Source organism: Lissotriton helveticus, chromosome 7 (assembly GCF_964261635.1).
Source record: "Lissotriton helveticus chromosome 7, aLisHel1.1, whole genome shotgun sequence".
Classification (NCBI taxonomy): Eukaryota; Metazoa; Chordata; class Amphibia; order Caudata; family Salamandridae; genus Lissotriton; species Lissotriton helveticus.
Window position 1 is genome coordinate 1,383,949,804 of NC_136068.1, and position 17,843 is coordinate 1,383,967,646.

The 17,843-nt window shown below is 42.6% G+C and overlaps 1 protein-coding gene across 1 annotated transcript in view; it reads left to right on the forward strand.

Annotated features, from left to right (window-relative positions):
* Positions 1 to 17,843, forward strand: part of QTGAL (queuosine-tRNA galactosyltransferase) — a 2,423,197-nt gene that overhangs the window by 112,995 nt on the left and 2,292,359 nt on the right. Inside the window, exon 4 of the mRNA XM_078654698.1 lies at positions 14,535 to 14,599. Within this exon, the coding sequence (XP_078510824.1) occupies positions 14,535 to 14,599 (65 nt within the window). The remainder of the gene's footprint in view (positions 1 to 14,534; positions 14,600 to 17,843) is intronic.

Here is a 17,843-nt window from a genome sequence, read left to right on the forward strand (position 1 = left end):
ATACGTACGGTGAATGATATAGTACTGTATAAGCTTAAAGCGGGAATTGCGCGGAACATTCGTGGTGCCAGCCAACACCACTGCCCATCCCTTATCTGTCCACGGGCGTCCCCTGTCTTCTGCCCATTTGTCTCGAAGTTTCTGTGAATCAAACTGTGTATGAGTAAGCAGCACTTGTGCGAGCCAGTGCACCACATGAGAGCCATTTCCCATACTATGCAAATATTGCATAAGGAGGTGTGTCGGCAATTCCCCCGAGAGGTCACCCCAAGCTCGCGTTAGCGTACGCACAATCGCTGCGTGCAGGAGGAATTGCCCCGCTCGGAGATCTGTGTCAGTAGCCAGTGTTGCAAAGGGAACAAGTGATCCTTCCGCATACAAATCTCCTATAGCTTCCACCCCTGCCCATGTCCACTGTTGCAGCGCTACCTCAGTGACTGTATCTCGCTCTTTGGGCGTACCCAGCAACGGGAGCACCCGCGCATACGGCAGCACGTCTTTGGTGAGTCTCAGGCTTCGCACATAGCAGCGACGCGCAACAGCTAAATGTAGCTGCAAAGGACAAGACGTCTTGGTCAGCGGGTGAAACAAGGTGAAACAGGGTGTGCACCTGCGTTAGCGTCAAGACCGTGGTGTCCGTGGCAGTATCTCCCAGATTTTTCCCGCTTAGCCAGCCTGCCACCCACTGCAGCTGCGCCGCCAAGTAGTATAGTTACTGGTTGGGGACTGCTAGGCCCCCTGCATCCGTTGGTGCATATAGCGTCGTCAGCGCCACACGGGGTCGCCCTTTATTCCAAATAAGGCTCCTGACGGACGTTTCGAGCTTGCGGAAAATGCGTGTGGGGACGTAGACTGGGAGGTTGGCATAATAATACAATAGCCTCGGTAATACTATCATTTTCGCTAGTGTGATCCTACTGGGCACGTTCAGAGGTAGGGTCTTCCAAAAGGCCATTTGCGCGTGCAAGGAGGAGATCGCCTGCACTAAGTTACCCTCCAATAAATCCGCGGGGGTTCTATAGATATATATTCCCAAATATCAGAACATGGTTGGGTGCCAGGTCAGGCGCTCGCCATCAACTGTGATAGCACATTCGGGCGTATCTGCGTTGAAGGAGTACACTCCAGATTTGTCCCAGTTGACTTTAAGTCCCGACATTGACTCAAAAGGATCCTGTTTTCAAATTTGACCGCCCTGAACTCACCGTGATAATCTTGCCGCCAGCGAGCAGTTCTTTTCTGGGGACATCGCGCAGGACGCGCAGCACCAGTACCATCCACGACTGTTAGTCCCCCTCGCCGCCGCTCTCTGACATCGAGTGGCCGCCGAGTGGGGGGACTACAGCCCCCACAATTCCTGCCCTGCCCTGCCCCGCCCACCAACCAGAACTTCCGTGCCCAGAGGCACAAAACACAGCTGCTTCCTCCGCGTCGCGGGACGAGCCGGGCGAAGCCCAGGCAAAGGGTGGGCCCTCTGTGGCCAGAGGAAGCCAGAGGAGACCAGGCCGGGCCCGGTCCCTTTCATCTTCGGCCCGGAGTACCAGAGTTATCACAAAAGAAGGTACATTGATCCTCGGAACTATTATCTTTTGCCCTGTTCGTCATATTGTCCCTGGCTGCTTGTACTAGCATTGTGCATGACTTTATATCGTATTTTAGTGCCATTGTATTATTGATCATGTCTCCAAGGGGTGCCACGGGCGCTAAGGGAATGAATTCTCTAGCGGGAGGATCCTTGAGAGGCACTATTGACCAGTACATCACAAAGGCGGCTACAGCGCTGGAACAGGAAATTGCAAACGCTGAACGCCATCTTTCCACAGAACTCCAGAATAGGCGCTCCTCGCTAGGGCTAATACACAAGCCACCACCCCAAACTCGACAAATGGGAAAGAAACCTTAACAAATACCGACATTAGTATCCCTTCTATACTCCTTGAAGCTACAACAATATCTGAGCCCAATAGAGGCGACACTAGCAGGGACACCAGTTCAGATCTTGCGCTGGAAATAATTCCCGAAGAATCACTGATACTTCACCCTTTAATGGCTAATAAAAAAAAAAAAAACAGACCACATTACCACCCAAAAGGCCTACATTAAAGAGAAGAGGGGGGGAAACAGTCAAAAGGGGAGACAGGCCAAAATACCGTATACCTCTCGGCTTCACCCGATTACTCACACTATAGGAACTGAGATCATAACTCAAGGTCAGCCATCGACCATTCCCCCCCGACAGCAACATCTAAATCAAGACCTAATGGGGAATATAGAGGTCTTAGTAAAATCCTTATTATTGTCCCTAGTTGAAAGGGTCAAAAGGTTAGCAGCTCAATTGGGATCAATAGAGGAAGCTATTACTACAAACACAACCCTAAGAAAGGATCTAGCAGAAAACAACAGAAAATTAATATTAACAGTAAACTCTGGCCCGTATAATCCAAGTAAAGGGAATAAAAAATCAAAACCGGCACTCCCACCAACACTCCCACTGATAGAAAATCCACCGGCTTTCACAAAGACAATCAGTCAACAGAAAACATCCAAGACACTCACGATGAAAGGAACTGTTGAACATCAAAGTAATCCAATGGATACAAATAGAAAAAGTGAGAGGGAGAAGGAAAAGATCAGAAACTCAAATGGTTCCAATGTACGGATAGACCTTCCCCCAGAAGCAGCCCCCTATGTTGCAATACTGACAGGGGTTCCAGAATTGAAAACAGGGAAAGTTGAAGGGTACTCGGACCTTAAAAATAAAGTAATATACTGGCTAGGGCATAACAGACCCTTACCCCCTAACATCAATGGGGAAATTTTAAATGTTAGAAGGCTTGGTTGGGTAGGACAGAGGCCCAAAGATACGCAGGGTGACGTAATAATAATCAATTTTAGAGATCATAGGGTCATCTCGTTTATCAATGATTGGTACCATGAGAGTGGAGGGGAAGGGATTAGGATACATGACCTGAGTTATTTTTATCCCAGGTCATTACTATCCCAGCAACGAAGATCAATCAACCCACATCACAACTTTCCGGGGGGCCCAATCTTTGACATCCAGACCTCAAATAGGTTTGCTGCCCTTACCAGTTTGGATGAGTCTGACTGACTTATTGATGCACACCCCACGCCCGTATGCGTATTAAATAAAATGGATTCATTAAACACCCTTAAGGGCCCACTATCAAGCTTCCAGGACTTAACAAGCCCAAGGATTACTGGAGACAGGGGAAGCATATCAGGTAAGGGAAAGATTGAACAGACCCACATAATCAGTACACCTAAGATAGTACCTGAACCAACGAATCCCAAAGTGCCAATTGAACCTGATAAAGGGAACTTAACACTAGACACCATCTTCTGGAATGTAGCTGGCCTTCAGAATAAACTCATGAATATCAACTGGAGTACAGAGGTAACATTACATAATATAATCGCCCTACAGGAAACATGGCTATGTACCCCAGTTCATTTGCTGGGCTACAAAACCTTTTTTCCAAAGCCATTCCGTCAATATTTGGAAGAGCCAAGGGGGGCCTGATAATATTTATATCAAATACCCTCCCAGTTGACAGAATTTAAGCTATAAGGCTGGGCTCCAATTATCAGGTTTTAATGTTAGTCCATAAAACTTCTATTATCTCTCTTATTATAAATTTTTATAATAACCTGAACACGCTAGAATTAACTGATGTTTTAAATGAGATTTCTTGTCTAATTCAGAATCTTTTGCAGAAACACATTAAAAAATCGGTAACATTAATATGGGGGGAGGGGTGACTTTAATTTGACCTTGTGCAAAGACAGTGGCTCCAAAAAATGTGGTATCAAGGATGAGGATGGGAAAAACCTGACACACTTTCACATACGATTGTCAGAGACCACATGAATGAAATAATGGTAGCTACAAATCTGGGCTTCGCAAATGAAATAGTTTACCCACCGGCACCATTTTCTAGAACCTTTAATGGAAGGGGTGCTAATAGTGTAATTGATTTTATACTCACCTCAAAAGACATCATGCCAAGTTTAGGCAAGTTTGAAACAATAGTGAATGCAGTTAGTGACCACTTTCCAAATACGTTCTCAATGACCACCCGCTCCATTATGGCAGAGAAATCTTATTGGAGTATCTTAGACCAGCAATCTCTTCACTTAGATAAACTAAATGGTTTTTCATTAAAATGGGGAAAGATTGACAAAAACAAAATAATGACTAATGTATTAAGAAAAGCTCTCCCTATAGTCCTTGTCTGTTTAGATTTGTCTACTACCCCTGAGTTGGTATTGTCTAATTATGATACCATCACTAAAACCATAAGAGATGAATTGTTATGTAAAAAGAAATCAAAAGGGCCCGTAAGCGAGGGTTGGTTTAACGCAGACTGTAGAAAAGCCTATACAAAATTAAAGATAGCTCTAACGGGGGAAACATGTTCCAGAAATGAAATAGTGAAGTTAAGAAAAAGATACAAGCTAGTGATAAAAAATCGCAAAAAAGAGATTAAGGATAATTTATGGAAGCAATTACATGAGAGCTGCTTCTTGAATGATAATATCACCTTTTGGAGGATAGTTAAATCTCCTTTTCTTTGCGATGGACATGATTCACCGAAGTTGGAAGTGGCAATAGACGCAACCAAGTGGGTTGAACACTTCTCAAACATTTTTAGAAAGGATGATGACAGCCTAGTAGGTCCTGGAGAGCCCTTGAAGCAAGTCAGCTATCCATTACAACAAAAAATTGCACATAAGGAAGTCATTAGCGCCCTTAAAAAATCAAAAACCGGCAAAGCACCAGGTCCGGACGGGGTTCCGGTTGACCTTTTTAAATATAACTTAGATCTATGGTCCCCGATTTTAACAAAGGTTTTGGAGGCAGCAACTAGCATAGGACTGGTTGAGTCATGGTCTACGTCCATTTTGGTTCCAATTTTTAAAAAGGGCGATCGTGAAAGTCCGGCCTGCTACCGGCCCATATCTCTTTTGGATTCCCTCGGTAAAACCGTTGGACGAATCGTTTTAGACCGTCTTCAGATCTGGGCCTCTGACAACAAGATATTATCGGATTTACAGTACGGGTTCCGAGAAGGCCTGGGCACGGTCGACCAGGCTTTGAACCTAGCTTTATTAATAGGGAAGTACCTTTCAGCGAAGGGAGGAGCCCTGCACATGGTCTATGTAGACCTAACTGCAGCCTTTGACTGCGTTAGTCACTCAAAGTTGTGGGCAATAATCTTAGATGTGGGGGTAGATCCACAGTTGGTGAATTTCCTCAGAGAACTCTACTCAGATGCATCAGCCAGGGTAAGATACGGGGTAGATGGCGAGCTGACCAAGCCATTTAGTATAGGAAGGGGGGTCAGACAGGGTTGTGTTCTGGCGCCCTTTCTTCTTACACTGTATACTAATGGGTTAGAGCAGGAGATGGTCAGAGAGAGCCAAGATTTACCATCAATATGGCGTCGTCCTATACCGGCACTTTTATATGCCGACGACGTCGTTATTCTGCCAGAACCCCCGTACGGCTACAGCGCTCGCTAAACACATATTGTAAATTCATGCATTCCCCGAATCTCAAAATTAACATAAAAAAGACATTCACAATGCACATTGGTTCGGGAAGAAATAAAACTAAAAGTAAAGCTATATTTGTCAATAACTCAAGTTTAGAGACTACTACTTCTTACCCTCATTTAGGGATCTTAATTGATAATAAGATAAAATGGCTAAAGACAATTCAAGCTAGGAAGTTATCATTCCTAAGAACCACGAAAGCGCTGGTGGCTTTTGCTCAAAAGTTAGGCAAGAGATCGCCCGAAGAGATGCTAAAGATATACCACTCCAAATGTATCAGTGTGGCAACCTATGGTTCAGGGCTATGGAGTTACTCAAATATTGAAGCGCTACAGAAGGTAGAGAACTTCTTTTATTAGATACCTTTTGTCAGTTCCCCAGAGCACAACGACATATGGCTGTCACCTAGAATTAGGACTGGACTATCTAGCTGATATTATAAAGATCCAGCCCATAATGCTATGGCGACGCATCTAGACTACTGAACAATGTGTCTTAACCCGCTCTCTCATAGAGGAATGCATGCAACTCGATAATAGCCATAAGATCAAATGGTTAGTTTACATAAAGTCCTTTCTTAAAGATTTAGGTCTGCAGAGATATTTTTTTCACTCGGCCACGATCTCTGAAATACCGAGAAAAGACCTAAAAAGGATCTCTCTTCATCACTTGGGTAATCTTCGATTGGTTGATGAAATAGGAAAGTGTTCAGTTCAACATCTACTGACCATCCAAACCACCTTCTCAATTCAGCCATATCTAAAGTACAAATTAACCCAATATGAGAAATTTCTGCTTACTCGCTTGAGATTAACCATATTTCATAGGTTGATCTCGTTTCCTAAGCAGAATGATTGGACTAAGAACTTGCCACCATGTCCATGTGACAATAACTCGCTACAATCTTCAATTCACGTCACCCTGTTCTGTAAATTCTATGAGGCTCCGCGTAGACGATGGATTCTCCCATTACTGAGACAATTGGGAATTCGAACTTGTCGACCAGCATTTCTAGCACTCTTGATGTTAGAAAATGAACTATATGCTAAATCCATTGCCTGTTTTTTAAAGTTTTGTATAAACCACCGTCCTAATCCTAATTAATTTAATGTGTGTTTTATTTTAAATTACAAAATGAAATATTTATTTTTAACTGGAACCATGTTGAATCTGTACTTTTATGGGGTTTTTCAAACAATGAAAACCGAATAAAGATTTTGAATGAATGACTCAAAAGTGCGGAATATATCAGACAAGGCCAATGGGAAACTGGTCAGGTCACTGATATACAGTAGTAGATCGTCAGCATACAAGGACACCGTATGTAGACCGTCCGCTAGGGGGATCCCCCAATCCGTACCGCTCTCCCGTAGGAGGGCCGCTAGTGGCTCCATCACCAAGGAAAAGAGCAGGGGAGATAAAGGGCACCCCTGTCTGGTCCCCCTTCGAACACAAATGGCGTCTGACAGCAGCCTACCGGTGCGAACCCGCACTGTGGGCCTCCGATACAGTAACTCCACCATTTGGATATAGTCGTCCCCAAGTTCATACTTCTGCAGCACTGCTTCAAGGTACGGCCACTCCACATAGTCGAAGGCTTTCTCGAGATCAAGCACCAAGCATCCCGAGCTTGGCCATTGTTTTGTAGCGAAGCTCTGCACTCTAAACAAGTGCCGGATATTAAGGGAAATGCTACAAGTCGGGACAAAGCCATTCTGGTCGCTATGGACAAGGTCAGGCACCAGTGGGGCCAATCGCTGCGCCAGTGTAGAGGCTAGGATTTTGTAATCCGTATTTAGGAGGGCCAGCGGGCGATAGGAGCCCAAGAGCATGCTGTCTCTACCAGGCTTCGGGAGGGATATTAGGGTGGCTTCATTAAACGTAGGCAGAAGGGAAGAATCAGCAATGGCTGCTGCATACACCCTGAGGAGTTCCGGAATCAGGATAACAGAAAAGGCCTTATAGAACTCTGCAGGCAGCCCATCCGGAACGGCGACTTACCATTGGAGAGGGAGAATATGACCGTGCGTAATTCGTCCGGTACAAGCGGGGTCCCCAATTCGGCATGCTGCGCATCTGTCAGCTCAGGCAGGGTGAAAGTAGAGAGGTACTCAATTATGCTAGCAGTAGGAACCTGTAGCTTAGAGCGGTACAGAGCCTCGTAATGTCCCAAAAAGGCGTCATGGATGTCCCTCTGCGTGTACACTGTGGCATACTGCATGGTATTTATAGACCTCACCGACGATGTCATGGCGTCCTGCTTTATCTACCACGCCAGTAACTTGCCGGGTTTGTCTCCTAGGTGATGAGAGCGTGCTGAGTTGGCAGCATAGTTTAGATGTTTCAGTCTGTCTAACAGGCCCAATCACCAATATCTATACTTACAGGTTTGGCTCCACACTTGTTATCACTGTACACCTTAACCTTTGCGTGATGTTGTACTAATTTATCCCGAACCGCTGAAGGAGACCAATGGCACACAGTAGAATCATAACACCAAATAGGATTGTACTTGCACCTTGGTTTACGTCCTCTCATCATCACAAAAGGCGAAAGACCAGTGCACTCATTTTTTGTCACTCTATAAGCCCACACAGCTTTGAACAGTTGAGTTTCCCAATCAATCCTAGAATTACACGCTGACTGAACAACACCCTTGATCACACGATTAAATCTTTCTACAGCACCATTGCCACTTGGATTGTATAATGAAGTTGTTTTATGAAAAACACCAACCTTCTCAAAATAACTCTTAGCCGCTTTAGATAAAAACTGAACACCATTATCACTTAAAATTGTTCTAGGTAATCCTTCAGATATAAATGTTCTATCCAAAAAGGTTAAGATCGCAGAGGTATTTATTTTTTTCAACCACTTCCACAACTGGCCATTTTGAGAAAAGATCAAGTAAAACAAGAACATACTTTTGATCATTACCTACTGGTCCAAATAAATCAATAGCAACAGAGTCCCAAGGGCATAAAGGTGGTACATATTCCAACATAGGAGGGCGTAAAGTTTGCAGTGTTTTATCAGCAGAAGAACAATTAATATAGTTCCTCACATACTTCTCCACCTCCTTATCTACTCCAGGCCACCAAAATAAATTTCTCACCACATTTTTGTATGTACAATGCCAAAATGGCCATCATGACATAACTGTATAATTACCTTGCGTAATCCGCTAGATGGGACAATCCTCTCACCTCTGAAAACTGTATCATTCTCCATGCTCAATTGAGACCTTATCTCCCAAAATGGTCTTAATTTCTCATCACTCTTCAAATAATCAGACCAGTTGTTATGAATGCACTCAATCACACGTTTGAAAATAACATCCTTCCGGCATTCTGACAACCATTCTTCTTTGCTCACTGCACAACCACCTTCATCATGAACAAAAGCTACCTGAAAATTATCATAAATATCGTCCTCGCACTCTTCTAATTTGACCGGCAATCTAGATAAACAATCGGCCAATAGATTGTCTTTGCCAGGAAGATACACTACTTTGTGAATTAAATCTTGCATAAGCATAGACAATCTAGCAATTCTTGCTGATGCACTCACTGTACCTTCAGTCGTCAAATGTTTGACAAGGGGTTTATGGCCACAATATATGGTAACAGGTTTCCCCCAAACAAATGCTCCGAAGTGATTGAGAGCCCAAGCAGAGGCTAAGGCTTCTCTCTCTATTGTAGGATATCTGGTCTCAGCAGGTTTTAAAGCTCTTGTAGCAAATGAAATAATCAATTATTTTCCATTGATATCTGTTTGAAACAAAACCGCTCCAAGTCCTTTTCCACTAGCATCTGTGGACATATAACTGTCCAAATTCGGGTCAAAACCATCCAACGCATGAACTTTGTCAATGGTTGATGTTAGACTTGAAAATTCTTCTTGGCACTCTTGTGACCACGCAAATGTTGCGTTACACTTTAATAACTGTCTCATATTAAAACTCTTAGAGGCAAAATAAGGAATGACCAATCCCAAAAAGGACCTTAATCCATCCTTATTACTTGGAACAGGAGCTTCTTTAATAGCATTAACTAGGGTAGTCTTGGGTTTGACACCATCAATACCTATTTCATGTCCTAAATAGGAAACTTTCTCTAACGCAAATTGGCATTTGGACAACTCCACAGTGAGTCCATTAACTTTTAATGGGTTCATGACATTTCTAAGTGTCTCATCATGGCAAGCTCTATTTTCCCCAAAGACCAGAATGTTGTCCTGGAAGAATCTGGTGCCTACGGTCTTGATGAATAAGTTAAACATAAGGCTCATTAATAGGCTCAATAACATCAGCTGCCACCAATTTATTTAGCTCATTTGTTACTTCATCTCTAAGTAAAATTGGAATGTTCCTACACTGTGAATTTTAGGAATAGGATTGTCCTTCAAAAAATGCAATGTTCAAAATGTTTTTATTTGCCTAACACATTGCTAAAGATGTGTGGGAACAATGTAGACAAAGTGTCAGCTACTCTAGTTCCGTCACCAATTACCTTGACCTGATCCTCACTGTTAGGATCCAGCACAATATGAAGTTTGCCTTGGTATAACCACCCAAGTACTGGTGGACCTTTCTTTGCGACGTAAAAATTTGGCTCTAGCTGATCTTTCTTTAAATTTGAATGTGAACCTCCTATAGCCTAGCATAATAATAGTTACGCCTGAATACCCTTGAGGATGAATATCAGGTTCAAGTAAGGGATCACAGCTCTATGTACAAACTTGTTATTCCACAAATCTTCATTAATAATAGTGAATGGTGACCCTGAATCAGCAAAAAATGTTGTCTCAACACCACCAATGTTAATTAAACACTCAGGTTTGTTCATAACCACCTTATCATCAATGTTGAGAACCGATTTATCAGATAAATGTAAGACATTGCCAATGTCATTGTCATCTGACGCTCTGTCATACTCGTCTAGTAGGTCTTCATCTAAAACACATTTAATATCAACTTTTTTCCTGTTACAAATTTTATATAATAGCCTACAATACCACAGTTTGAACATTTGCTTTTTAATGCAGGACAAGCCTTGCTGTGAGCTAAATGGTCTCTGCTGTCACACCTATAACACCTAAATTTACTAACAACATTGGTCTTATTTTGTGCTTTATACTGTTTTTGAGGCCTTTGAATAGCTTTGGCGTTGATCTTAGCCACAACAGTTGGGTTATTGCTTTTATCCATTATTCCTTAGCACACCTGCCGTACATCTCACCCTTTCGAGCAATATTAATAATAGCCTCCAGGGGAGAGTCACCCTTAATCCACAAACGATCTTGGATAGATTGGTTATTTGAATGCATGACAATCTGATTGCGAATAAAATCATCAAAATGGTTCCCAAACTTACAATCCATGGCTAGTTTTTTTTAACTCCGAGACATATTGATCGACTGTCTCCCCAGACAATTGTTTACGTTGAAAAAATGTATACCTAATAATTCCAATGCATACCTTAGGAGAAAAATAAGTATTAAGGTATTTCAGGGCTGCAAGAAAAACATTAGTATCACCAACAGTGGTCTTTGACATTTGGTTATAGTTTTTTAACCCATAAGGTCCAAGTGAATACAATAAAATAAGTTTCTTTTGGGCTGGGTGCATTTTACCAGATTCATCAATAGTCTCTATGTAGTTTAAAAAATAATCTTTCCACTCACACCACTTAAGGGTGGGTTCTACACCAGATGGCCAGAACGCATGGTGGGTAGAAATTGAATAATTTTGAGTAGCCACATGATGAAAAGTTCTATGTAAAATGAAAGTACTGTAGAGTTTTACACTTTGAAGAAACTACAGAATAAAAGAAAAATCGTCTGTCTTGCAATAAAAGAAGAATGAATAAGGAAGAAAAAATTGTTGACAATTGTAAGTCAAAGTACCTTATTTACCATCGAGAGTCCAAATTCTGAAACGTTGATGCGGTGTTGATGTGAGCGTAGAATGCAACTAACAACCCGCAATACGATAAACAACTGACAGAAAAGTCCTCTGCGATGTTGCCAAAGTAGCACAAAATGGAGTCACTTGAACCACGATAGTCACTCCACTTAATTGTAGAAATCCTAGTGGCAAGACCGACTGTAGATAAGATACCTAGAAATACGTAGTAAGCACAATGATGATTCTACGATTACCAATTTAAATAAACCTACTGGTAATTTTGTTCTCAACCGGGCAGTATCCGAATAGGAAGGTAGCAGAAAATCAATTTGAAAAGGAAGAACGTAGAAAACTCCTCCAAATTCCAGTAAATCTGAGAAAAATACATTCCTTGACAGGTAGTCGAATTCCAGTAATCACGTGGATTCTGCTCCAAACAAATCGTCGCCAATTTGTTATGTACAAATTCACCAAGGCAAGAAGTATTTGTACAAGTTTATTGTCTAGAGCTCATAGATGTCCTTTCAGCTTCTCTGCACCGGTCACTTCAAGTGAGCAGTACATGCATCTTCACATCATAACAATTCTAATACAGAACATTGCTACTTGCCTAGCAATACTTAAAGTAACAATACAACAGCCAGACTGATTAACCTTCCCATTTAGTAAAGTAGAGAGGGTTTCCCGCCTTCATGAATTGGCTCTTCTCACTACATTTTGTCAGTTAAGGCTTTTTGATGAAGTAGGACAAGAAAGCGTGCGTGGGGAAATTACATACATTTCAGCAGGATGTCGTGACAATATATTGAAAAACATAATAGAGTCTACGTTTTAAACATGCGGGACGGTAGGGATGGGCATAAGCTTTGAAACAATAGGGGATTTCTGATGTGAAAAACGCATTAATCATGCAAACAAAGCACTCCCTGTCTTCCGTGTTTTTTTAAGCCTCGTGGAATAAACAAATATCATTTTGCAACCAGAGGCAAGCTGGACAGTTTTGTAACTGTCTGCAAACTGTGTTTTTAGTGCACAAGATCTAATGGGGTTCTGCCGGAGGGTACTGTATAAAGAATAAAATCAATTAAATGTGTAAACAGCACAGTGCCACAGTCGTCTCTTCCAAATTATAAAGCCAGTTCTGACTGATGCGCAAATGCTGACCCGAGGGCAGATAGTCTTCGGACTTGAACCGCAGTTGTAAAAACAGTTGTAAAAACAATCCGGTGATAAGCAACGTGGTATTTACCATCTGTTCCCGTGCACGGCAAGCAGTCTCACGCTCCCTATCTTGCCAGATAGTGCCATATCACTGCCGGAGGCGGGTAGTCACCGAGAAAAGGCAGAGTCTTCAAAACAAGCCCTCTGCTGAAATGGAAGGCGAGGTGCCTCTCACTGAAAAGAAACGTCTCTCTTGTGAAACGCGCACCAGAGGAGCCTTGACGCATGGTGTGCGGCACTGGAAGTGTTTGCCAACATTGCCCGAAAGTACAGCGTATACAAACAGAAAAAAAAGGACCGCATTCTTGTCTTTATGGGGCCATGTGTTTCTAAACATCTGGCCCCATAAAGATAAGAAAGTGCTTTGCGACACGCGCAAAGCAGGCCACCAAGTCGGCTCGGAGGCTAAAGGGCGTTCCCAGAAAGCCCTCATTTCCAATGGCAGGTCACCGTTTACTATAAACGGTGACGCCGGCCAATGGAATTGAGGGGCGGGGCTTAAAGCCCTTTACTGAAAGTCCTCTGCTGCAAAATCTCTTGCAGAGGCGGAGCAGGGCTCTGCCCTGCAACGCCATGCGAGACCTAAAAATACTGTTCTAGTAGAAAGTTGGCCATACAACATTTCATTCATGGCTGCAAGTTGGCATGAAAACATAATTATTAGATAGCTCTAGGTCATTACTCCATACAAAATTAAATGTAGCAGTTAATATACATTTTTCAAATCCTGCGTATATATGAATTTTTAAGATGATTGGGGGGCAATGAGGTAAATGAGAGCGCCTCCTTGGTTGGTAAAGATGCTAATTTCTTCCCAGGACAGGTATCGTCCACTTGTTTATAGACCCACTCCAGAATTCCAATGTACCAACAAAGTCTCTGCTCAAACTACTGCCGCTCCCTGATCCAACCCTACTGGATAGAAGAACTATTTATAGAGAACATGTTCACCCCAGAAGGTCGCTTTGCTCTAGCTGACAGCAGATGTATGCAGGTTGTGCCTTAACAACGTTATAGTTTGACAGACTCATTATTTTCAAAGGGGCCTGAATTTTAGATGATTTCATGTCTCTTGAAGTTACTGAAGAGGGTTGTTTCAAGTTGATGAGTGGTAATCCTAGAATTCATGCCCACCCCGGTTATGTCTTTAAATATGAAGGACTATTGTATCCTGCACATCAGAAGAATACTTTACAATGAATAGTTTTGACTTGCACAGAACTGTGCACTATGCAGAGCGTTTTCAACGACTGGAGGGATGAAAGAGGCAACTTATATAACGAGTGGAGTAAAAGGAGTGGCAAGATCACGTTTTGGCACTCAATTTACGAAGTGTGCTGTAGCATTTTGATTGGCCTGCATGGTGTATTAGGCAGTTCTAAGTGTAAGAAGTTGCCAGTTTAGTCTTCAGTCATTGAACTTCATGATGGCTGTAGTGGCATAACGCAAAAGGATATGGCCACCCTGCAGAATGCTGTGATGAGACTGGGAAACTCCTGTGTCTCGGAGATATTCTTTGGCCTTAGTCTGACTGGGGGGCCTGCGCCGCAGGGTCATGTGTTACACACCTGAATGGCTCTACCTTGGTACCCCTGTTTAGTAACTGGTAACCTTAAAAAGCTTAGACTAGGCAAACCGCAGTTATTGCCTACAGTCTTGATTTTCTGTTTGACTGCAGCAGTCTTACAGTATGACCAAAGATACTAATGTGCACCTCGCTGTGGCTATTTTCCAACTCAGGTCAATCGCCAGGACTTCAGCCACACATGCAGTCAGTTTAAAACTACATAATTTGCTGAATTTCTACATATTTTTTTTCCAACAGTTGGCTTTGCAAAAAACCAGGCAGTTAAACAGAGCAATGGGCGGTACCTGTGTTTTCTGGACTCCGTAAGTAATATTAATGTATGACGTATTGTTACTGAAATGCCTTTATTTATGCGTGTTAAAAGTGGTGGCCGTTTGGTTTCATGCGCAATTTGGTATAGGTCAAGTGAGGTTTTTGCCGTGCTAGCATAATACAGGTCTCAATTACTTCCTTAAACATATTTTGCTAAATTATTTACTCATTATCGAGCTACATAGTAGTAATTTTTAGGTTGAGCGTACTAGACAGCGTGTTCACTATCTGTTGCGAGATGTTTTATTGGCTTACCAAGAACATGGAGGGACTTGGAGCACGCCCCTTGCTTACCATTGGTTGTCACTCTCATTTGCCTGATTCTTATTTATGTCCCAGCTTGTCAATATTTTGTTTGTCCTTACATGGAGACTAACCTATTACTATGTCTTTTGTTTGGCTGGCTTTTATACTGCCACGGCATGCTTTTCAAGATCTACTTTTTATGGGGGTTAAGGATCCCAAGTTATTTAATGTGCTTTCCAGCTGTCTCCCATGTGTCCTTCTCTGCCCCCACACTCTGTGTTTCTCGCTGTTACAGTGTTCTTCCACCCCCTTCCAAGTTGTGTTTGGCCTCATGTAGTTCCCCCCTTGCTTTCTCACCTGTGTGCTTCTCCCCACTCAGCTCCACATTGATCTGTCGCTCATTGCTTGTCCTCTCCACATCCACGCTATGTGGTACTACTTTTCCCCACACCTGCTGTCCATGTTCCTTCCGTTTCCCCCTTGATGCTTCCCCCACCCTCCTTGTTGCTTTTCCCACCCTCCTTGTTGCTTTTCCCACCCCTGCCCTCCGTGTTGCCCCCTTACCCACGCTTTAAAAAAATGCTTTTGAACTACCAGTTTTTTTTCTCAACTCCACAAATTGGTAGATAAAAAAAATCACTTGCTGTCCTCTCTAGGCGTGTGCATGCCTGCTGTGTCATAGTTCCTTTTTTTTGCTTTTCTTTCCTTTTTTTTAGTTATGCAGCACATTATCGGGGTTGCTGTCCAGCATGGCTAAAAACCCATTAGCAAAGTCAATAGGTCCCAAAGGGGAGTCGGTGGTGCACTTATTAGAGCAAGAATGTGGTGCCTTCCTCGTACTGGAAATCAAAGTCAACATCTTCAAACAGTAGTATGCCACCTCGCAGATTAGGGCTGCTTTGGTCAGAATAGGAGATGAGCAGATAGATGGAGTTTTGAGGTTATGTGAGGATTGAAGACTATGCATTCAATCTGAGACTCAACCTCAAAGCTGAATCATACCATTCCTTTCATCAGTATCTACACAGCACTTTGTATGTGTCAGTTGTATTTTTGATAAGTTCATTCTGCTTTTTGATAATACTGTTTTATTATGAAAGAGCTAAAAACATAAATAATTGTTTAATTATGTTTGGCAGAGCCATCAAATATATTGTGAGTGCATTTCAGATTTTGAGTGGAGAATAGATTGCAGTCATCAAGTAGCATGGCTCCAAGTGCTAAGAGGTTTGAGGAAGTAGATTGAAGAAGTGTACAGACATAGCTCCCAGTAGTAAGGCAGTAGACACTTCCATTCCTTCTAGGCAGACACTCTGTGTGAATCTTGAATAAAGAGACCCATAACTCAGGGTAGCAACAAAGCTCCTAGCATTCAGGCAGTAGACCCTTCCATTCCTTCTCCGAAGACGCTCTGGGTGAATCGTGTATAAAGACACCCATACGTTTAGGGTACCAACAAAGCTCCTAGCATTCAGGCAATAGACCCTTCCATTCCTTCTCGGCAGACACTCTGTGTGAATCTTGTGTAAAGAGATCTATAAGTCAGAGTACCAACAAAGCTCATAGCATACAGGCGGTAGACCCTTCCTTTCTTTCTCGGCAGACGCTCTGGGTAATTTCTTATATAAAGAGACCCATATGTCAGGGTACCAACAAAGCTCCTAGCATTCAGGCTGTAGAACCTTCCATTCCTTCTCGCAGAGGCTCTGGGGGAATCTTGTATAAAAAAAAACATAAGTTTAGGGTACCAACAAAGTTTCTCACATTCAGGCAGTAGACCCTTCCATTCCTTCTTGGAAGACGCTCTGGGCGATGTCTTATATAAAGAGACCCATATGTCAGGGTACCAACAAAGTTCCTAGCATTCAGGCAGTAGACCCTTCCGTTCCTTATTAGCAGACGCTCTGGGTTAATCTTGTCAAAAGAAACCCATAAGTCAGGGTACCAACAAAGTCGCTAGCATTCAGAAGTAAAACATTCCATTCCTTCTCAGCAGACGCTCTGGGTGAATCTTGTTTAAAGAGACGCCTAAGTCAGAGCACCAACAAAGCTGCTAGCATTCAGTCGATTCTTTCTCTGCAGAAGTTATAAAGAGACCTGCGAGCAAGTGAACCAAAAATGCTCCTTCCAGAAAGGAACTAAACCATCCATTCTTTGTAGAATGAGCTCTAGTCAAATCTTTTATAGAGAATTGTAAATCTCCCAAGAATTCACTGAGGGATTAGGGTGATTTGCAGATGATTGCTTATGGGCTGGTTCAGTTATAGTTACTGCAGCTATATTTGAGATGCCTGTTATTCCAACAATACACATATATGCCATCATTAAAGGGGCCCATTGTCTGAGCTGATATTTATCTCTCTTTATGAAATGGGAGGCCCCTATGTCAGATTTTTTTGGTGTGATAAATAGCATCCAGTAATGTGTTTGTCCCTCATTATGTGGAATAACGTGTGGGGTGAGTGTTTACTGCATCAAAATCCAGATGTCCTAGTAGTTGGTTGGTATTGCTCCCTCAATACATTTCGTCAGGTTGCACCTGCTGAAATTTATCGAGGGAAAACTCTAAGAGTGTGTTGTTGGCGGCCAAACTCGTAATTCCTGTATATGTTATGTTAATAGGTTTGAAGAGAGCGCGAATACCATGATTGTGTCTTCGCGCTAGTGTCAGATAATATATATCACATGAAGGTATAATGATTGAGATTTAGACCACTGAGCAGAAAAGCTTTGTTTTTAGCAGTTTCCTAAAGATTAGGAGATTAGGTTGCGGTCGAATATGGTCAGGCATGGAGTTCCACCATTTGGATGTAACATGGGAGAAGCTTCTTCCTCCCCAATGTGCTTTTTTATTAGAAGGGTTCTTTTTTAATCTAGCTGCACTGGACTGCAGGGTGAGTGACGGTGAATACCAATTAAACGTTTCTTGAAAGAAAAGAAGACCAACCTGGTGTAAAGTAGCATTAGCCGCACATACTGGAGTTATGC